This window comes from Lolium perenne, chromosome 6 (assembly GCF_019359855.2).
Source record: "Lolium perenne isolate Kyuss_39 chromosome 6, Kyuss_2.0, whole genome shotgun sequence".
NCBI lineage: Eukaryota > Viridiplantae > Streptophyta > Magnoliopsida > Poales > Poaceae > Lolium > Lolium perenne.
In genome coordinates this window covers 127,815,769-127,838,701 of record NC_067249.2, presented here as the reverse complement: position 1 = coordinate 127,838,701, position 22,933 = coordinate 127,815,769, and the positions used below count along the sequence as shown (strand labels likewise).

General features: G+C 41.4%; 1 protein-coding gene across 1 annotated transcript; it reads left to right on the top strand.

The window, feature by feature from the left end:
• Positions 1–5,338: 5,338 nt before the first annotated feature.
• Positions 5,339–13,631, top strand: LOC127334586 (uncharacterized). Its single transcript, XM_051361078.2, has 5 exons — positions 5,339–5,540; positions 6,042–6,680; positions 10,462–10,537; positions 10,627–10,753; positions 13,170–13,631. The coding sequence occupies exons 2-5, from the start codon at positions 6,124–6,126 to the stop codon at positions 13,376–13,378; spliced, it is 969 nt and encodes a 322-aa protein (XP_051217038.1). The 5' UTR covers positions 5,339–5,540; positions 6,042–6,123; the 3' UTR covers positions 13,379–13,631.
• Positions 13,632–22,933: the final 9,302 nt, after the last annotated feature.

Sequence of the window (22,933 nt, the reverse complement as noted above, 5' to 3'; positions counted from 1 at the left end):
GGGGATGTCTTGGGCATCCCCAAGCTTAGACGCTTGAGTCTTCTTGAAGTATGCTTGGGTGACCCACGGGGACATCCCCAAGCTTAGACTTTTCACTCTTCTTGATCATATTATATCATCCTCCTCTCTTGATCCTTGAAAACTTCCTTCACACCAAACTCAAAGCAATCTCATTAGAGGGTTATTGCATAATCAAAAATTCACATGTTCAGCAAGGACACAATCATTCCCAACACTTCTGGACATTAACCAAGGCTACTGAAATTTAATGGAACAAAGAAATCCACTCAACACAGTAAAAGAGGCAATGCGAAATAAAAGGCAGAATCTGTCAAAACTGAACAGTCCGTAAAGATGATTTTTTTCGAGGCACCTAACATGCTCAGATGGAAAAGCTCCAGTTGAACGAAAGTTGCGTACATATCTGAGGATTACGCATGAATTTTTCAGGATTTTACGAGTTTCCTACAGAGAGAAAAACTCAAATTCGTGACAGCTAAAAATCTGTTTCTGCGCAGAAATCCAAATCTAGTATCAACTTTCTATCAAAGACTTTACTTGGCACACCAATGCAAGAAAATAAATATATAAAGGTACTGCTACAGTAGTAACAAGCACCTTGACTCAAATATAAAACAAAAACTGCAGAAATAAAATAATGGGTTGTCTCCCATAAGCGCTTTTCTTTAACGCCTTTCAGCTAGGCGCAGAAGATTTTAATGATGCTCACATGAAAATAGAAAATGAAGCAAAAGGAGAATCAAGAAGCAAATTCAAAACACATTTAAGCCTAACCCACTTCCTATGCATAGGAATCTTGTACACAAATAAATTCAAAAAGAACAAAGTGACAAGCATAGGAAGATAAAGCAAGAGTAACTTCAAAAGTTTCAGCATATAGAGAGGTGTTTTAGTACCATGAAAATTTCTACAACCATATCTTCCTCTCCCATAATAATTTTCAGTAGCTTCATGAATAAACTCAACAATATAACTATCACATAAAGCATGTTTTTCATGATCCACAAACACATAATTTTTATCAAGCTCAAAAATAATGGGACTAAACTTTCAAACCCACTTTTATCAATAATATAACAAGATGATTGATCAATCTCAGAAGATATGGGACTCCTAGATAAAGTCAAGTAACATAGGACCATCATCTAGAGCTTTATCATAAACATTTGCTAAGCAAAACTCTTTAGTACCATGCATTTCGATATCAGGCACAAACAAAGCATTATCATAAGATTTATCAAAATAGCATGGATTATCATAGATAACAGTAGCATAATTATTCTCACAAGTTTTACTCATAGGGAATATTTCAAGAGAATCCACAGGAACATAACATTCATCCTCCTTTGGTAAGCATGGAGGACAATCAAAAAGTGTAAGAGATAAAGAGTTACTCTCATTAGAAGGTTGGCATGGGTAGCTAATCCATTCTTCCTCCTTTTGTTTATCACTCTCCTCCTCTTTTTCATCCAATGAGCTTTCAGGTTCATCAATTTCTTCTTTCACAGGTTCCTGCAAATTGTGAGTGCATTCTTCTGCATGGGAATGAGTCTCACTTTATAATCAATGATATAAGGATTATTGCTGTAATGTTCTATGCAATAATCAAGGATAGAAGAGACATAATCTTTAAGATCATTACAAGCAACACAGGTTTCATAATTTTTAGACATGAAGGATTCTATTTCAGAAGCTCCCATAAATAAAACAAATTTACTTCTTCAAATCCAAGATGAATATAGTTATTCCAATGATAGTTCGCAATTAAAACTTCTTTACTAAAACCACATTGGAATTTAAGATGTTTAGTATCCTGTTCAGAGCAATAATTTATATCATGGCATTTAAGCAAGATTTTAGCAATTGTATTCAATTTTTCTAACACGGCACTCATGACTTTACCCTTTCTTGATTCTCTATAATTCATATATAATTCTATAAGCTCCATACAGGTTGTGGGTTCTTCCATAACAACAGTTTTTAATTTTTTATGGATTTTAGGGTATATAAGAAAATAAAACAAGACAAAAACAAACTAGACAAAAGTAAACTAAGCAAAATAACACTAGAGAGAAATAAACTAAGCACAAATAAACTAGACAAAAGTAAACTAAGCAAAACAAAATAAAATAAAAATAGAGAGAGAGGTAGAGTGTACTCCCCAGGTGAACTTATGAGTAGAGCTAGGCTCCCCGGCAACGTCGCCAGAAAATAGTCTTGATGACCCACAAGTATAGGGGATCGCAACAGTTTTCGAGGGAAGTAAAACCCAAATTTATTGATTCGACACAAGGGGAGACAAAGAATACTTATAAGCCTTAACAACTGAGTTGTCAATTCAGCTGCACCTAGAAAAGCACTAGTAACAGGGGTGATGTGAAAGCAGCAATAATATGAGAGCAATAGTAATAAGAATAACACAACAAAGAAAGAGCAAGAATACAGAGGCAATGGCACCAGAAAATAGTTGATACTACTTCTAATGGCATATAAGACCGAGTGAGTATTTGATGATAAAAGATGGACCGGGGTTCCCAGCTATCTACACTAGTGGTAACTCTCCAATAACAAGTGTTGGTTGAACAAATTACAGTTGGGCAATTGACATAATTATTATAGCATTAAGACATAACATCCAGTCTATTAATTATACGTAGGCATGTTTTTCATATATAGTCATACGTGCTCGCAATGAGAAACTTGCACAACATCTTTTGTCCTACCAGCCGGTGGCAGCCGGGCCTCAGGGGAATCTACTGGTAATTAAGGTACTCCTTTTAATAGAGCACCGGAGCAAAGCATTAACACTTGGTGAAAACATGTGATCCTCATATCTAAGCCATCCCCTCCAGTTATCCCAGTTACTGTCACTCTGGGGCCTCGGGTTCCGGACATAGACATGTGCAAATAACTTGTAGATACAATCTAAGCAATAATTATAGAGGTTAAATCTAAGATCATGCTACTCGTGCACTAGTGACAAGCATTAAACACAACAAGATTGCAGTAACAATAACTTCACAAACTTTATAGATAGACTGATCATAATGTAACAATTCATCGGATCCCAACAAACACAACACCGATTACATCAGATGGATCTCAATCATGTAAGGCAGCTCATAAGATCTTTGTATTGAAGTACATGGGAGAGAGAGTACCAACTAGCTACTGCTAAAACCCGTAGTCCATGGGGGAACTACTCACGGAGCATGATGGAGGCGGTGGCATCGATGGAGAAGGCTCCGGGGGTCGATCCCCGTCCCGGCAGGGTGCCGAAACAGGAACTTCTGACCCCCGAAACTAGGTTTCGCTATGGCGGAGGCGCTCCGGGAGTCTTTTTGGAGTATGATAGATCTCTTTAGGGTTTTCGTGACGGAAGGAATATATAGACGAAAGGGCGGCGCGAGGGGGTGACCGAGGGGCCCACCCCATAGGGCGGCGCCGCCCCCCTCCTGGCCGCGCCGGCCTATGGTTTGGAGGCCGTGGGCCTCCCCCTGGCTTGCCCTTCTGGCTCCGTGTGTCCCTCGGAAAAATAGGAGGTTTGGCTTTTGTTTCGTCGAATTCTGAGAATATTGCCCGAACAGCTTTTCTGGAACCAAAAACAGCAGAAAACAGGAACTGACACTTCAGCATCTTGTTAATAGGTTAGTCCCGGAAAATGCATAAAAATGATATAAAGTGTATATAAAACATGTAGGTATTGTCATAAAACTAGCATGGAACATAAGAAATTATAGATACGTTGGAGACGTATCAAGCACATGGTTCGACAACATCATCCCTGCAACATAGTGTTCATCATGAATCATTGACCAAATTGAGTAACCAAGATTAATCATAATGTAGTAAAAAAGCCTCATAAAACAATCACACAACAATCAAGAGATGATCCCTTAGCACCAGGGATAATGCATAAGTAATATACAGATTCGTACACACTAGTAGGTACTAAGAGGCATACCTAGGACTTCATTGGGGCACATATAATTATTGGCAGTTGGATTACAGTAAGAAAAAAACACAAAAAGTTGCCTCATATAATATATAGATGATCCCACCTAACTAAGAGGCATAAAAAAACTTGGCCTTTACTTTTTTGAGAATATAAAATTGATCTTTATTCATACCACTAGGTTTGACATGGATATCCTTCACCTACAAGTACTGCAAAATAATCATTGGTAGTGGCAAAAAATAGTTGCTCATAGTTGACATCGTTTGACAATAGGTCTGCATTCATGCAATCCATTGGGACCTTGGACAGAGAATGTAAATTAATCATATGCGCCATAGAAAACCCTAAACAATGCATAAATTTGGAAAAATTGCATCAACCCAACCCTAAACAATGCATCTAGCCAAACCGGATAGAATATAACCGTAAATCGAACCAATGTACATATAGATCTAGTAATTACCATGTCCAGAGACAAAGTAGAACAAATATGACGATAATCGATCATATCGACTGAAATTAACCGTAGCAATAAAAATCTACCGTGCATGTAATGAGTACGCACATATCTATGAGGTGATAATCACCAGAGAGTGGACTAAGAGCTTACCACAATTGATGGAGGTCGGGAGTAGAGGTTGTGGTGCTGAAGAAGGCGCTGGCATCGATGAAGACATGGCGATAGAGGGTGCGAAACAGTGCTCTTCGTTCTACCGTTGTCTCGTGTCCAAGCAGTGCTCTTCGATCTGCCGACGACAAAGGAACCATCAACAGTGAGAGGAGAGGGGAGAGTGAGCGGTGAGGGGATTTATGGTGTAGTGCGGTGGCATCATCTGGCATCGTGGTTACGTTTATGCTACACCTGTCAAGGTCAACAGATTTATCCCTGTCCTTATGATGGGTTCACGGAAAAAGGCGACATGACTTCTAAAGTGTGCGCGTGCAGTCCCCGCTAAAGGTGTGTTAGACTAGTGCTCATGTTTTAGATTATGTGTCTAGGTGTGAGGTCATGGCAAAAAAAGTTGTGTTCATTTTAATTCAGAGGCTAGAGTCAAACCTCTTCTCCTTTTCTTTTAAAAAATGCTACCTAATCCTGAATTGTTTTGGGAATTAAAAACTGCAAACTATGAAACAGTTCAAATTATTAGTACATAAAGGAAAAAATTAGTACGGAGTAATAATGAATATTTGATGATTTTGCCACATTTTTATCTGAAATTTGATTATTTGCCACAGGGCCACATGTGACATGTGTGTGGTAAATAATAAAATTGCAAAAAAAAATGTTAAATCCATATGTTTCTTTTCTTTTATATTTTTTATTAGTATTAAAATTTAGCTCTCCGTCGCCTCTGATTCCACCTTCCTTTCCTCTCCCCTCCTAAATCCCACCCAATGCGGCTCAAAAGTATCTCCGTGCCCTAGAGCTGCCGCCGTGCCGCCGCCTCACCCCCAACTCCCAAGCCTCTCACGCGCCTCGCCGCCATCGCCGTCCTCGTTCTACCTCGTCGCGTCCCTGCTGGTTCAACCCCGTCCTCGATTTCCGCCATTGGTTTCTGAGGTATGAGTATTAGTTAAACCCCACTGACTATCAGAAATTTGGTGCGTCCCGGTGTACACCCAGCACACCATCTAGATCCGCTCCTGTTCCATAGCAGCGATTTGTTTTCCTAACATTTTGGGTCTGGGCGTTGAACTGAACCCCTACCCCCTTCTTCAAACGTTCTTGTTAGCCTGGCAAAATCCGATTTTGTTTCCTCGATTATCTTTCACCTCCTTCTAGGTGCCATCCGTGTCAGTCGAATTTGCATTCTGATCCTGTTTATGATGAATCTTTCCATGTTTTTGATGGAGAAACTGATTGTAGCATCCAAAAATAAGTTTGGCCACTTCTTGTTCATGCTTTTATGATTCCGCAATAGATAGTTTTCCTGTAATCTGGAAAAATCGCCTGTGGCAATGTAGCTTACTAGGGCCTTGATTTCTACCTGATGCATGTTTTCTGTGTTCCTCTTCACATGTTTCATGTGTTCACCCTTTGCTGGTTTTTGCTAATGAACAGAACAAAGGAGTGACTGTTGATGGGCTGTAGTTAAATAGCAGAACGAAAAGGACAACAGCATCGAGAGCTTGTACTTCTCATCATGTCTCGGTCACCACACCTTCCTCCCCGCTGCCCACCTCTGGGTCCTCAAATCACAAGGAGAGATGATAGCTTGTTCACACAGAGCTGCAGGTTTCCATCAGCGGATCCGTTCTTTGGTGAACCACCGTGTTGGCTGGATGATCTCCTCGCAGATTCTGGGAAAATGCCAAACCTTCCGCCTCTCAGGAGAGCTTGTAGTGATTCCGATGCTATCTTGGATGCGATGACGACATTCCAGAGCCCAGTTTTTCCAATTGAGGAGGGGTATCCGCAACCAGCTGGTGAAACCGGGGACTCGTTGGATGCTGCTGTAGGAAGTGAAACTGGTTCTGGGGTCGAAGGTAGCTGTGTTTATGGGCCAAATTCGCCAAGGCAAAAGAGTAGGTTGACCAGTTCAGAGAGTTCCATGGTAAATGCTGTCCTGGAGAATGTCCCTAGCAACCCCTTGCAGTACCTGACCATTGACCCTTCAGCTCTGCATGGCAATGTGGCCAACGGAACAGGAGATGTGTATGATGATGTGAACCATCTTGATCAAGACAAGGCATTTAAAAGGTACACTGCTGTCCCTGAAATCTCTACTGCAGCAACTTCAAGTGTTTTTATTAATCTAAGTCCTTGGGTGCATCTACTATATATATAAGTGGTATTTGTAGTGAACATGCTAGAAAGTATTTCAAATTAGTGGAAGGTAGACTTTGCACTTTAGAAATAAAATAACCAGGATAGATGATAGCCTGCCCGATAACATTGTAAACTACAGTATAGAAGTAAACATTACGGATATTCGATTCGGCTCTCAGGTCTAGATGCTCTTGATATCAGGACCACTGGGCAGCGCCAAGATTCCCGCTGGTTGTTGTATTCTCTCTCGTATTTCACATTGTGGTAGCTATAAGGTACAGTAACCTGGGCCCATGCCTGTGCAGTAATAAATGACAAGATTGCCGTTTGTGTCCAGACGGCGTAGACGGGAATTAAATTTGATGAACTGATCAAAACGTGCCACCGGCTCTGGAGCAACCATTAAATACACCTTCACGAGACGTGCAGACTGTCTTAATCCTTGCAAGGTACCAGCCTACCAGGATGAGGAAGCCAGATCGTGCGGAGTGTGCACGTTAGGAGCTGCGGGGGATCATAATCAAGCTCATTCCATGGTTGTAGCCGAGCTACTCGTACATGATTTTAAGTTTCAGGCCAGCAAGAAGTCACGCAATAAACACGACGGAAGCAGTAACATGCGATATCCGGGGCGCGTGAGCTTAGTGCCTATATTTCTTGTCTTATTCCATCATCTCTATCCGATTCCTCAATATTTTTTATAAAAAAAGTAAATTTGCTCATCGTGCTGCCAAAACAAATATCTAATGGATGTTAGCGGATAAAAAAATTTAGGAATCGGCCTTGGCGACTCACAGATATAGGATGCCGACCGTGACCTCGGCTCGCATATTTTTTTCCTCCTGCTCGCCGCCCTTCCCCGTCGGTGTTCACAACACCGATCACCTGCCGCAACTGCCGAGAGCCTGAAACACTGTTTGCCCTATTCCTCGCTCTGCCTATCTCGCCGGTGCCTACTGTCACAGGAATCGGTCCCTAGAGCCGCCACATCCAGCCCAATCCCTCCGCTGATTCAAGGTCGTTTTTGGCGGTGATGAACTCGATTCCTTCAACAAAGCAGCCATCGGAGCCAGGGAAACTTGTAGATCCACCGTCACAGACCTTTTCCTGAACTGAGGGCCGTAGCTCATCCCGAAGAGCAGTTCCCGGTGGCGGATTCGCCGTTTTTCGACCGATGACGGCTAGAGGTGTATTCCGCAACCACGCGCTACCTTGAAGGTTGGTCATCGTGCAGCACCGACGGTGGTCTCACCCGTCGTCGTTGGCTCTAATCTGCTGATCGAGGGCACCAACTCCGCCACCCACTAGTTGTTCGATGAATTCATTATGTGAGACCTAGCAGCCCGTCCTTCGGGAAATTAATAGCGGAGCATGAGCATGATGCAAATGGGGCTAATTGATTCCTCGAAATGCGCCGATGCATCAAGAACAAGGATGCACATTATCAGCTACACCATGATCTTGTTGAGCATCACTTTCGTATCCACGGAAATTAGTTGGGTTTTTTATCACTTATTTGGTTTCGAACAATTTTATTTATTACATTTAATAATTTGGTTTGTAATGTTAAATGTTTGGTCCAAATAATTTGATTTGCAACAAATAAATTTTGCTCCTCTAAATTTTTAGGAATCTGTTAGGAAAGGTTATCTTTTTTTTGTGGGGGCGGAAAGGCTAAATTTAGATATGAAAAGTTAAGTTTCCGGGATCAGTTAGAGATGTTCTAAGGAAATCCACTTTGGCTCATAGGAGTACATGAACCTGTTGTGTGAAAATACATTTTGAAGTGTCAAAAAAATTTGAAATAAAATTTTACATGTACATCTAGACATTTTATGTTCATACACAAGTTTTATTTTCAGAAAAAAAGTTTTTTTCTGTGTCTCATGTAAAAAAGCCAAATTTTGATTCTCGTGTAAAAAAGACAAATTTTGATGCTACAACACCGACACGTACGTGATATTTTTTTATTTTTTTTGTGCATGCCACATAAAATGTTATTTTTTCACGAAAACTTGTGTACAAACATAAAATGTCTAGATGTACATGCAAAATTTTATTTCAGATTTTTTAAAACATGTTTATAATTATTTTTTAATTATTTTGCATAGTAGGTGCAAATACTTCTATGAGTCAAAACGCCTCCTCCATGTTCTAATCATAATAGGCTAAGATCATCACAACAAGTTGACGAGACTCACGGGACAATCCCACAAAACGACGCCATCCCACGCACTGGGTGTCCTAGATTATCCAAATAAACGACTTAACGAAATCACAAACTAATCCAACGTGAACACATTACGTCCAGGACCAGGACATGCAGTACAAGGAGATGGTAATCATGCAGTTTTGCCATGATTGGACGACAAACTCCCAAATCGTTCTCAGTCTGGACGACAGTCTTGTAATTTTCTGCAACTCAGACCATTCGACTGCAACGTTGTGGACCATCGGTCCATCAAGCATGCCACTAAAAGACCGTTATGCCAGGACGCAACAGACGGGCCAATTCAAAATCTCTCGTTAAGTCTACGGACCTTCCATACACTGTTTGTCCATACGGACGAGGCTATACGCATGTTTCCGAACACCCGTATGTCGTTAGTAATTGATTTTGGCACACATCCTCTTGGCTGCTTCGGTGGTCCAGATATCAGGAGTAGATGGACACGGGAGCCAAAACTCCACACCCTAAACATTAATACAAATATATGCTGCAAGACCCTATGCCTGTTGCACTACATCAGGCACAGCACAACACTGAAAATTTTGGGCCTTTCTAAATAAGTATCCAGTCCAGTCCAGACATTGTTCAATTTTGCCTCATCTTGTTAGCAAGTAGCACAAGTACTTCAGAGCTGTGGATCTATCTACTGTGTTTAAAGTTCACAACTGTATGCATTCCATGACTACTGTTGGCAGCAACTGTTTCCTGTGACTGCAATTGTTGATAACATTTGACCTTGGACTTGGATTGTCCAAAGCCAGCATTAGTAAATAGAGTTCTCTTTTATATGTACAAACTGTGGACTTATTTCAGTGGATAATAATTTACTAGGTACTTCTTTAACTGATTACAGTCTAAAATGTGCTATTTGGTCATTTTGCTCACGCTGTCACATTCTATATTAAGAACATGGTCAAGCAATTCAAAACAGTATTACAGGAAATCTTGGATGCATGTCTGTTATTTTTGTATATGCTCATATACATATATTTGCAATCATAATTTTTTCTTTCGTGAAACAAATTTTGAAAGATTAACAAGTGCATCTGATATTCATGATGTTTCTTGTAATGTGACAAGTGAATCATGTAAACAGTGTGCCAGAGAGGCCATTTTAGTACATTTCTTTGGCTGCTATTACTTTTTGGTGCCATAAGGAGTTGCTGTCTTGGTATGATGAAATAGTTCACTCGAAATGTACTATTTTATCCAAATACATCTGTTTATATTGCATGCCTTGAAGTGTTCTTTTAACGGAGGCATTAGGAGAGGTTCCAACTGCAATATATTAGAAAATCAGGACGAGTATGTACATCGAGGGATTTACATGCCCGACAGCCAAAGGGGCAGAAAATTTAGACTAAACTATCAACGCAAGAGGAGATTGGTTCAGAAACTTTTGTTTGGTTATTTGTGTTGAAATGTTCTTTTCTGTACATTAAGAAGCAAAGAAAAAGCATATCATAATGAACATTTCTGCAGGCGCTCAGGCCAAAGATCTAGGGTCCGGAAACTTCAATACATTGCTGATCTTGAAAGAACTGTTGACTCACTTCAGGTTATTTTGTGACCTTGCATGTTATATATTTATGTAGAGTTTTAGTAATAGTTATTTTTATGACAATAAGTTTGTCTTTTGCTTTTTAGAACATGGGAGCTGATTTGGCTGTAAGAGTAGCATCTCATTTCCAGCTTCGCAATGCCCTATCAATGGAAAACAAGCAACTGAGGGGACAGATTGCTAGTCTTCAGCAAGCAAAACTAATTAAGGATGGTATGTTGGGCCTGTTTGCTCTTTTCCAAATTATAACTAGCATTGTCCGAGAAAATCTGTCATGATTTAGGTTATGCATATTACATTTATAGTTAATCCAACATGAATGTATGACCATAGAACTGTAACTGATTTATCAAATGGAGCTGATTGATGATTAATTCGATATAGGCTCTATTTCATATGCAATCATCCATTATGGCACACTTAGTCACTCATTCTCGCTGGAAGACAAAAATACAAATCATGATAAAATATTTCAAATTCTCTTTATGATGTACTCTATGGAGTGTTATATCATCCTTTAATTTTTGATTTGAGATGTAGAACGTGTCAGAAGAAAAGAAATGATAAGTTTGCTGTGAATAGTTTTGTCCTTTGCTTGTGGCCTTTTCATTTTTGATTTATAATCTGTGAGGTGCTTCTGTTTTTGTTATTCTTAATATTAAGGCTTAATTTAAATCGTGTGTAAGTTGAGTAAATTGAGGAATCGATCATTTTATAAAAAATAATATGATCTTATTTTTAATCGAAGAGCGTAAGTGCCGCACAATGGCGTAATGCGTATCTGTATGGTTCTGTCACCACTTCAAACTACAAATAGATGTGCTCAAACAAAAAAATTGATCCTTTGTTTTGCTTATTTTCTTCTACCTATGTTTTATCATTTGCCAGATCTTCCCTTTCTTGTTACTCTCTTATCACAGAAGGTTTTGAACTCTAATATTATCAATAGGTAGAGTGAATTTAGAAGTATGTTGTAAAGAATGATAATTAATCACTTTAGTTTTCTCTGCAAACCAATTGCTGGAAAAGTTGATGATGTGCTAGGATATGTTGTCCTTTGGGCATCTTTCTTTCGCAGCATTCCAAAGCCCAGGGAGTAGGAAAACATAAGTATCGGATGTCATGGCATGTCGAGTCCATGAATTGAAAGTTCAGAAATATGTAATACAAGTTGTTTGGCACCATGGGAAAGATGTAGAAATTTCACATAGTTGTGCTAGACAGTAGACACAAATGCAAATTTTCATGAGGTTGGAATCAGTTGAACTTTTCCTTTGGAATTGCATGCAAACTAGTGTATACAAAAAAATCATATGATTTCAATCCTGAACATACTCTAGTAGTAAAAAATTCAAGAAGAATACAATTTTCCAAAATTTCTACGGAATTCCTGTGAATCATACAGTCCCTGTTAGAAGTTGCATACTTCTGCTATTCTAAAAATCTTGGTTAGGTGTTGAATATTGGTCTTTTAATAAATGATTTATGCACTCAAGATCCTTGTTCAGAATAAACTGAACCCAACATCATTTGTCTTTTTAGCATACCGAATTAGACACCAGAGTCTGCTTTTGTTCAAACTGAACCGGGGCTTTTATCTTTTGGTCAAACTTAGGGGGTCAGTGGAACCAAACAATGTAAATGTAGTGATAAGCAGAGAACATGAGGTTGTTCCTGTTCATGCTACTGAAATTCTAATGGCAAAAATGGTGGTTTAGTAGTCATTATTATATCCATGACCAACTTGATGTGGGCATGCCTGCTGCAAACAATTAACCTGGTGCAATCAACAAATTTCTGTTTGGGCCCCAAATCTACATGAACAGTTAAATTTTAAACATGAAAATAACTATAGTGCAACTAGTGTCTAGTATATAGATGGGCTTTGTATCACCCTTTAAATTCTGAAGTTCAGAGGCAGAAAGAGATTAAATTTTGCTGCAGCCTGCATAGTAACTTCAGTCTGTTATCTGATTTCTTGTAATAATTTTCTCTCATTTTATTTTATACTCCCTCTGTCCCAAAATGTAAGGCGTCTAAGGATTAGTCAAAAGTCAACGTTTTATAAGTTTGACCAAGTTTATACACAAAAAAATGAATATTTACAATACTGCATAAACATCAATAGATTCACCATAAATTTTATTTTCTTAATATGTCCATTTGATATTGTAAATGTAAATATTTTTCCTAAATATTTGGTCAAAGTTAGTAAGGTTTGACTTTTGACTAATTCTTAGACGCCTTACATTTTGGGATGGAGTAATTTCCTGCTAACATGGATCAACTTTATAACCTTAAAATGATGTACAAAATTCGACTAGATTGAGAACCACATTTAGTGTCAGGTGTGTTTTTTTAACTTTAATGTGACGGCGAAGCCAAAGTGATTTGTATCAATGCACGAGATATGGCTTAGATTTTGATTTTGGTAGTCCCTCCTTAATCCTTATGTTTTGCAATGAAGATGGAAATTGTGATCTTGTTGGTTCTAGGGCTAGCCTGCTAGGGATCTTGTTTGGTGATGATTCATATAAACCTTGCTTAGCAGCTTTGATTTAAGTTATTGGGATTTATCTAGTGATGCTTGATATGGACCTCGATTAATAGTGGCGATGCAATTTTGCAGGTCAGACACTTTTCTTGAAGAAGGAGACTGAGAGGCTGAAGCAGATCTCTGCACGTCACCGCAGGAGCAGGAGCGTGACTTCTTGCTTCGAGACGGACTCCTTTGGAGCAGACCCATCAGCAATCAATTGGCAGATGATTGACATGTCGCAGCTGAGCTTAAATGGTAGCCCTGTTCCTGTGCCACCGAGAGGTGGCTATGGCCTGTAACAGCAGCCTGCACTAATCCGACTCAGATGAAATATTGTCAGTATCCTCAGATGTGGTTAACGATTCACTAACCTGACCAATCATAGGTTCAAGGGTCTTATCCTTTTGTAGGAAAGAGTAGCCAGTCCAGTTATCGTGGAAAATATAAAGATGTCGTCAGCCAAGTTTACCTTTTTGTAGGATTCATGTAACGGCTTCCAGATTTTAAACACAGATGAGATGAAGCAAGTTTACGCCATGCTTGTCACTGCCATTAGGATCTTACAATTTGATGCTTTTCTGTCTGCAGCACACATGAATGCTGATCCTAATCTACCTTTAGTTTGGTGATTTGGTCATCATTGATTTGTGTGCTATGGTCGCTCGCTGAATATTATTTCTCTGGTTGCTTTCTGGAGAAATGCAGAGTTGTTTGCGAAGCAATCTTCTGATGGCTTTGATGCAACGTACAGGCAACTTCTTTTGTTTGGGTTGACCTGCCGGCTGCTAGCGTGCATTTTTTATACCTAATTAATTAAACTGCCAATATTCCTTACGACTTGTTGGAAAGTGCTGGAAATAAAACATGTAATATATACCAAGTGTTCCCTTTTATATCCATGTGAAGTAATATGGTGTATTCAGAAATATTCCCTTTATATTTTGTAAGACCCCTAACAGAGCTGACCAGCGATATAATCAAGCATTAAAGCACCTTGTCGACAGCACATCGTTAACGGCTAGCCCAGTTCTTTCAAGCGATGAACTACTCCGGCGACCATGAAGTGTCATATTTGGCGCTGCCTGGGCCCGCCTCCGGCGACCCGACTGACGAGCTGGCCGCCGGTTACCCCTGGACCGGCCAGCCCAGGCTAGGGAACCGGAGCCGGTTCATCTGGCTCAGTGTTGCGCTCACCCTCATCGTGTTCGTCATCGTCACAAAGGTGACCATGCTAGCCTCCGTGCAGCCCTTACTTCCAAGCTTCGCCATCGCCTCCGTCACTGTCGCGTCGGTCTCCCGGAGCACCGAAGTTCGCTCCGGCAATTTCAGCGTCACGCTAGCCGTGTTCAACCCCAACACGAAGGTCGACGTCCGGTTCGACACCATCGTTGCCACCGTGTACTACGACAGCACGGCCATTGCCGAGGCGGCGCTGCCGCCCATGTACCAGGAGGCGCTCGCCGAGCGCTTCGTGGCGGCCACGGCGCCACATGTGGGAAGCGACGTCGTCAGGGGAGTCCGGCGGGACATGTCGAGCGGCCGTGGCGGCGACGACGTGATCTGGTTCCGGGTGGAGGCGGCGTGCAGGCTGGCGTTCCACCAGGTGAACGGTGCGGAAGTGGCCAGGATCAGGTGGAGGAACGTCATGATACGCTGCGGCGACGTGCCTGTCCGGTTCGACAACACGACGGTGCCGCTGACGTCCGGGAAGCTCGTCGGGCCTGTGAGGCCGTGCACGGTCAAGTGAGCTGCAGTGCCTACAGCATGTACCTATACCTATTGTCTTTTGTTTTCGATTCTAAATCAGGCCTTGTACTGGCCTTGGCTCTGTAGGTGAAGTCTAGACTCTAAAATTCGATTTGAACATGGGAGTTTTCAGTGTACCTTGTTTTTTAAAATCAGGATTCTAGCTCATGACCTGGGCGGTATCGAGGGCTAAGCTTAAAGATTTAAGCACAAGATTTTACTATACTGTTATGCGAAAAGTGCTTTTAGCACATGAGCTCCAGTGCTCTCGCTCAGTTAAAAAAAATTGAAAAATATTTTTACAAGTTATAAAAAATCATGAAAATAATTCTGTAGATTACCAATGATACATCCCACAATCATGGAAAATCCCAATCCGAAATTCTTTTTATTTTGACCTGGACAAAAATGACAAATTCTGATATGTTTTGGAGATTTGAAAATGACAACTCAGATCTACAATTTTGTCATTTTTGTGTAGCTCAAAATATTAAGTATTTGAAATTGATTTTTTGCCCGTTTGTGGGATACATCATTGACTATGTATGGATTTTTTCCAGAATTTTTTACAACTCAATACTATTAATTTTTATTTTTTAAAAAAACGAGGTCACTGGTGCCCATGTGCACCAAAAAACGAGATCACTGTTTTGCTAGTTCTTAACTTAGTTCTCGGTCGAATCCTACACCATCAAATTTTCATCGTGATTCGTGCACATGAGTTACAAATAAGGTCGCAACTAAGATTTTTTCAGTTGCATGTTGGGCTTGCAATTGAATTTAAGGTTGCGACTAAAAAAGTATATCTCTAGACCATTAGACTTACTTCATGCTTCGTGCTAATGGTGAGTCGCAACATGAGTTGCAACTGCAACTCGACAAGGTCATCGAGAATTAGTCAAACCCTTTACAATATAAACACGAAGCTTTCACAATCTGGACTTTCAAAAAGTTTTTTTCGATAAAGGATGCTTAATTACTTTTAGAAGCAATTACATCCAGCCTCTGCATAACCAGGATGCACAAAGCCGTTTTGTTGTCTCGAGTCCAAAAGGATAAATAATAAAAACTAGGCGAGATACATATCGGAACGATAAATCATATAACGTCTAAGATGTAGGTGGAACATCTATCCGTAGACTATGCTACCACCCATGTAGGAAAAAAATATCCCTCGCCGTAGCCTCCAACCGTGTACAGACCTCCGTGAATAGGTCAAAATCAATTCCATCACTCAATGCCCTGTTGAAATCGCCATGCACGCCTTCAGTTCTTCACCGTTCTAGACCAAATTGATAGACACTCCAAGCCTCCAATTCCCGACCTCAAAGTCAAAGCCGATCAAGGCTTCTGGTTGTTAACTTATCTTGACAATTGTGAAGTTAAATCCATCTAGTATTTTCGTTTATAAACGGGAAGAATGATGGGGAATGAATCTGGTGCTTCAAAGCGTAGTACGGAGTAATAAAATAATGGGGAATATTATTCTACAGATGATTAATTATGAAGATATAGTTGAAGATTTTATTTTAAGAAATACCGGACGGACGATACTATTTAGTAGTAGAAGATAAGGTCGATTTTGTTCTCCAGTGGCATCTTTTAAAAGTATTAATGTTTGATATGGCCTCATATTGTACACAATAATGCATATTGCAGTTATATAATAAAGTGACAGAGTGTTTTAGCTACTACTATGCTTATGTGAAATTTTTGAAGTCTAGGGCCCCGTTTTACGTTTTGCAAAGGGGCCCTAAATTCTTGGAGACGGCCCTGCAATAAACAAATAATACACTATATGTACAACTTACATCTATTGTCTTGTTTAAATTAAGAGGAGGGCTACAAAAAAGGAATGCTTTTCCTACCATTATATATGCCATAATAGTACAAGAACCTTCATAACCGGACGTGATTATACAAAGTGGATCAGCTAGACCTCAACCAAAACAGGTACAAGGCAAGGCAGGGAATTAAACGAAGTAGCAGCTGACTTTTGGTTGTTCTTATCTTGCTGTCTCGGGGGAAGACTTGGGTTGCTCTTATTAACAAAAACCTAGAGAACATGAAAAGAAATAATTCCGAACTTTATCGCATCCACAACCTGGCTTCCTTTCCATGCCGCCTGATCTCTCTGCACCAAACGAAGCTAAAGAGGGAAAAAGGTTCAATGGTAGGTGCGGCATAATGCACATCCATGAGTTCCGATGCCTCCTACCCTCAGCTAGAAAGGTTATATATGCACAAAGGTTCACCTAAACCCAGATTTCAGTGGTAAACAATATGCACGCGCGCGCGGAGAGATTCAGGAATTGTGGCTGGCGTGCGGCAGGGCACACCCGCGCGGTGCAGACACGCACATAATTGGAGATGTGCATAATTGGAGATGATGACGCGCCTTGGTTGTACTGCGTGCCTTCGCGGCCATCCGCTTCGACGGCGTTTTGCGCGCGCCGGAGTGGACGCTGCAACAACCTGTCGGTGGATACACTGGTGCGTGGTCGTTACGCGCCAACAACCTCCTCTCCAGACCACTACGCATGCAGTAGCCTCGCGCTGGACCTAGACGACGACAACGCCGTGCCCGGGAGGGACAGCGCCTGCGCAGCAACGGCCCCTAACTTAGTACCTGACACAGTTTATTTTGGCAAATACTGGTACTAGTAGCTAATATGATGCGCGTTCGGCGGCGACTTCTGAAGCGTGCCTATGCGGTGGGCGCTGGGTTTGCTGAATTGGTTTGGTTGTGCTCTTGCTTATCAACGGGCGGCTTCCTGTTTTATATGATGCACCTAGATGTAGCGACAGCTATCGTCAAGATGGTGACTTTTTCTTAATGTTTTGTATTCGTGTTTTGAAACTACGTTGAATAATATAATAACAAAATTTTATGCGCATTATTTTAATGCACATGCCGGTTCTCAAACTCTTTTTAAAAACATAAATAACACACGGTTCTTATGCACCGAAAGTTTCCTTCAAGAAAGTTCATCTACCTCTTCAATTGACGTTTTGATCATATATATATGTTAACATGTTGATGCAAAGACCATTCATGTTTTCTCTTCTTTTAGATGGTTGATACACGTTTTAACTTGTGTGATCCATAAATTGCAACAGATTAGTATACTCTAAAAAGCTAATAAAAATGCCATATAGATGGAAGGGATACCCCCCCTTTTTTTTTAAAAAAGAAGTACAATATTTGTGCGAAGCAGACATATTTTGCTTAATGTGTGGTGAACACTTCCTTACGACTCCTTAAATAATGTGAAATCGTTGTCAACGGGACATGTCACTAGTAGAAAACGGGTCTTTCATTTGGAGTTGTAAGAAGCATTTGTCCTAGCCGTGATTGAAATCGGGACTAATGGTAGCAATAGTCCCAGTTCTAAGGGTTAGGACGTGCACGGGTGTACGGCCACCTCTAGTCCCGGTTCAATCGGGATCTTTAGTCCCGGTTGGAGAGACCAAATGAAACTAAAGGAGTTGCGGCGGGATGCGGCATGTCGCGAGCACCTTTAGTCCCAGTTGGTGTCCCCAACCGAGACTAAAGACATTTTATTTGCGCCAAAACTAAATTCTTTTTTAAAATCTGTTATAATTTTGAATATTTGATAAGTTTTTAAATAATTATTGCATACTTTCGAATGTGATAAAACTTTGAACATGAAAAATGTTTGAATTTGGAGAAGCAATCCAAAACCATTTTCAATTTTGTAAAATAATTAATGTTACTATTCAAACCATTAACCATTTTGCCATTCCTTTTTTTCCTCCTCCTCATCTTCATCCATATCATCCACAGTGAAACCATCCTTCTCGTACTCATTTTGTCCCTTCTCTGCTCACTACCAGCTCTGCCGCTCTGGCTTCACAGTGGATCGACTGCATGCAATTGCCACAAACACCAAGCCCACGCTCTGATTTCCAGGTGTCACTCACTTTCTACCGAAACAATCCGATCCGAGAGGGCAGCCTCTCTCGAGTCTTTCAAGTGTTGACGACTTGACTTACATGACAACACCTCCTGTGTTATGTCAATGTCCATTAATTTCTCTATGAACTGGGAGCAATCGAGCCGGTGCCCCTCTCACCCTAGCTATCTCCCTCGGCCATGAACACGTGCACGACTAGCATAGACGTGTTACTTTTTTGCTACCCCGGCCATGGCCCCCTCTAGCTCCACTAGTAGAATAGACCAACAATGGGGATGGAGGCTTTCACGGGCTTGCGGGAAATTTTCCCGGGGCGAGCTCCTCGAAGATGTCGTAGGGTGTGCGCACCAACAACATCTCCGAGAAGCTCTGCCACGGGAAATTTCCCAACACTTTCCTCCGGCTATGGGGACGAAGCTCCCTACTTTCTTGGTTGGCTTGTTTTTTCTAGTTAAATAGAGGCTGTGACCTACCATAGAAGGAGTTTGCAGGGGAGGGAAGAGGCTGCTGATACGAATTGACCAACAATGGAGATGGAGGCGTTCACGGGCTTGCGGGGATATTTTCCTAGGGCGAGCTCCTCGAAGATGTCGTATGGCGTGCACACCAACGACATCTTCCAGAAGCTCTGCCACTGGAGATTTCCCAACCCTTTCCTCTGGACATGGGGACGAATCTTCCTACCTTTTAGTTGGCTTGTTGACCTGCTTGCGATTAGCGACGCTCCTTTTATAGGCCCGGCGCCGCTTCCTCCTTCTTCTTGTTCCTCTGATAGGACGTCGTGCGCTACATGTCTTATCTCGCTAAGCAGTGCGTCCATCCACGCGTCCTTATCCCACTGGCAGTTTTGTTAGGTGGCACAAAAAACACCTTTAGTCCCGGTTCCACCCACCAACCGGGACTAAAGGTTGGCCTCGCGCGCGCATTCTGTGCGACGATCGAAATACCCTTTGGTCCCGGTTGGTTCCTCCGACACAACATCGTGCGATACATGCCTTATCTCGCTGAGCAGTGCGTCCACCCACACGTCCTTATCCCACCGACAGTTTTGTTAGATGGAACAAAAAAACCACCTTTAGTCCCGGTTGCACCCACCAACCGAGACTGAAGGTTGGCCTCTGATACGCGTTCAACACGCGTCCGTTGGGAACCCCAAGAGGAAGGTGTGATGCGTACAGCGGCAAGTTTCCCTCAGTATGAAACCAAGGTTATCGAACCAGTAGGAGCCAAGAAGCACGTTGAAGGTTGATGGCGGCGGGATGTAGTGCGGCGCAACACCAGGGATTCCGGCGCCAACGTGGAACCTGCACAACACAACCAAAGTACTTTGCCCCAACGAAACAGTGAGGTTGTCAATCTCACCGGCTTGCTGTAACAAAGGATTAACCGTATTGTGTGGAAGATGATTGTTTGCAGAAAACAGTAGAACAAGTATTGCAGTAGATTGTATTTCAGTAAAGAGAATTGGACCGGGGTCCACAGTTCACTAGAGGTGTCTCTCCCATAAGATAAACAGCATGTTGGGTGAACAAATTACAGTTGGGCAATTGACAAATAAAGAGGGCATGACCATGCACATACATATCATGATGAGTATAGTGAGATTTAATTGGGCATTACGACAAAGTACATAGACCGCCATCCAACTGCATCTATGCCTAAAAAGTCCACCTTCAGGTTATCATCCGAACCCCCTCCAGTATTAAGTTGCAAAGCAACAGACAATTGCATTAAGTATGGTGCGTAATGTAATCAACAACTACATCCTTAGACATAGCATCAATGTTTTATCCCTAGTGGCAACAGCACAACACAACCTTAGAACTTTCTCACTGTCCCGGCGTCAATGCAGCATGAACCCACTATCGAGCATAAATACTCCCTCTTGGAGTTACAAGCATCTACTTGGCCAGAGCATCTACTAGTAACGGAGAGCATGCAAGATCATAAACAACACATAGATATAACTTTGATAATCAACATAACAAGTATTCTCTATTCATCGGATCCCAACAAACGCAACATATAGAATTACAGATAGATGATCTTGATCATGTTAGGCAGCTCACAAGATCCGACAATGATAGCACAATGGGGAGAAGACAACCATCTAGCTACTGCTATGGACCCATAGTCCAGGGGTAGACTACTCACACATCACACCGGAGGCGACCATGGCGGCGTAGAGTCCTCCGGGAGATGATTCCCCTCTCCGGCAGGGTGCCGGAGGCGATCTCCTGGATCCCCCGAGATGGGATCGGCGGCGGCGGCGTCTCTGGAAGGTTTTCCGTATCGTGGCTCTCGGTACTGGGGTTTTCATCACGGAGGCTTTAAGTAGGCGGAAGGGCAGGTCAAGAGGCGGCACGAGGGCCCCACACCACAGGGCCGCGCGGCCAAGGGGGGGGCCGCGCCGCCCTAGGGTGTGGCCCCCTCGTGGCCCCTCTTCGTCTCTTCTTCGGACTTCTGGAAGCTTCGTGGCAAAATAGGACCCTGGGCGTTGATTTCGTCCAATTCCGAGAATATTTCGTTACTAGGATTTCTGAAACCAAAAACAGCGAAAAACAAAGAATCGGGCACTTCGGCATCTTGTTAATAGGTTAGTTCCAGAAAATGCACGAATATGACATAAAGTGTGCATAAAACATGTAGATAACATCAATAATGTGGCATGGAACATAAGAAATTATCGATACGTCGGAGACGTATCAGCATCCCCAAGCTTAGTTCTGCTCGTCCCGAGCAGGTAAAACGATAACACAGATAATTTCTGGAGTGACATGCCATGATAACCTTGATCATACTATTTGTAAAGCATATGTAGTGAATGCAGCGATCAAAACAATGTATATGACATGAGTAAACAAGTGAATCATAAAGCAAAGACTTTTCATGAATAGCACTTCAAGACAAGCATCAATAAGTCTTGCATAAGAGTTAACTCATAAAGCAACAATTCAAAGTAGAGGCATTGAAGCAACACAATGGAAGATTAAGTTTCAGCGGTTGCTTTCAACTTGTAACATGCATATCTCATGGATATTGTCAACATAGAGTAATATAATAAGTGCAATATGCAAGTATGTAGGAATCAATGCACAGTTCACACAAGTGTTTGCTTCTTGAGGTGGAGAGAAATAGGTGAACTGACTCAACATTGAAAGTAAAAGAATTGTCCTCATAGAGGAAAAGCATCGATTGCTATATTTGTGCTAGAGCTTTGATTTTGAAAACATGAAACAATTTTGTCAACGGTAGTAATAAAGCATATGCATCATGTAAATTATATCTTACAAGTTGCAAGCCTCATGCATAGTGTACTAATAGTGCCCGCACCTTGTCCTAATTAGCTTGGACTACCGGATCATCACAATGCACATGTTTTAACCAAGTGTCACAAAGGGGTACCTCTATGCCGCCTGTACAAAGGTCTAAGGAGAAAGCTCGCATTGGATTTCTCGCTATTGATTATTCTTCAACTTAGACATCCATACCGGGACAACATAGACAACAGATAATGGACTCCTCTTTTATGCATAAGCATGTAACAACAATTAATAATTTTCTCATTTGAGATTGAGGATATATGTCCAAAACTGAAACTTCCACCATGGATCATGGCTTTAGTTAGCGGCCCAATGTTCTTCTCTAACAATATGCATGCTTAACCATAAGGTGGTAGATCGCTCTTACTTCAGACAAGACGGACATGCATAGCAACTCACATGAAATTCAACAAAGAGTAGTTGATGGCGTCCCCAGTGAACATGGTTATCGCACAACAAGCAACTTAATAAGAGATAAAGTGCATAATTACATATTCTATACCACAATAGTTTTTAAGCTATTTGTCCCATGAGCTATATATTGCAAAGGTGATGATGGAATTTTAAAGGTAGCACTCAAGCAATTTACTTTGGAATGGCGGAAAATACCATGTAGTAGGTAGGTATGGTGGACACAAATGGCATAGTGGTTGGCTCAAGTATTTTGGATGCATGAGAAGTATTCCCTCTCGATACAAGGTTTAGGCTAGCAAGGCTTATTTGAAACAAACACAAGGATGAACCGGTGCAGCAAAACTCACATAAAAGACATATTGAAAACATTATAAGACTCTACACCGTCTTCCTTGTTGTTCAAACTCAATACTAGAAATTATCTAGACCTTAG

Coding starts and splice junctions, on each gene's coding strand:
- LOC127334586 (XM_051361078.2), top strand. CDS start 6,124: ATGTCTCGGTCACCACACCTTCCTCCCCGCTGCCCACCTCTGGGTCCT. Junction 6,681..10,461: donor CAAGACAAGGCATTTAAAAG/GTACACTGCTGT, acceptor ACATTTCTGCAG/GCGCTCAGGCCAAAGATCTA. Junction 10,754..13,169: donor AGCAAAACTAATTAAGGATG/GTATGTTGGGCC, acceptor GCAATTTTGCAG/GTCAGACACTTTTCTTGAAG.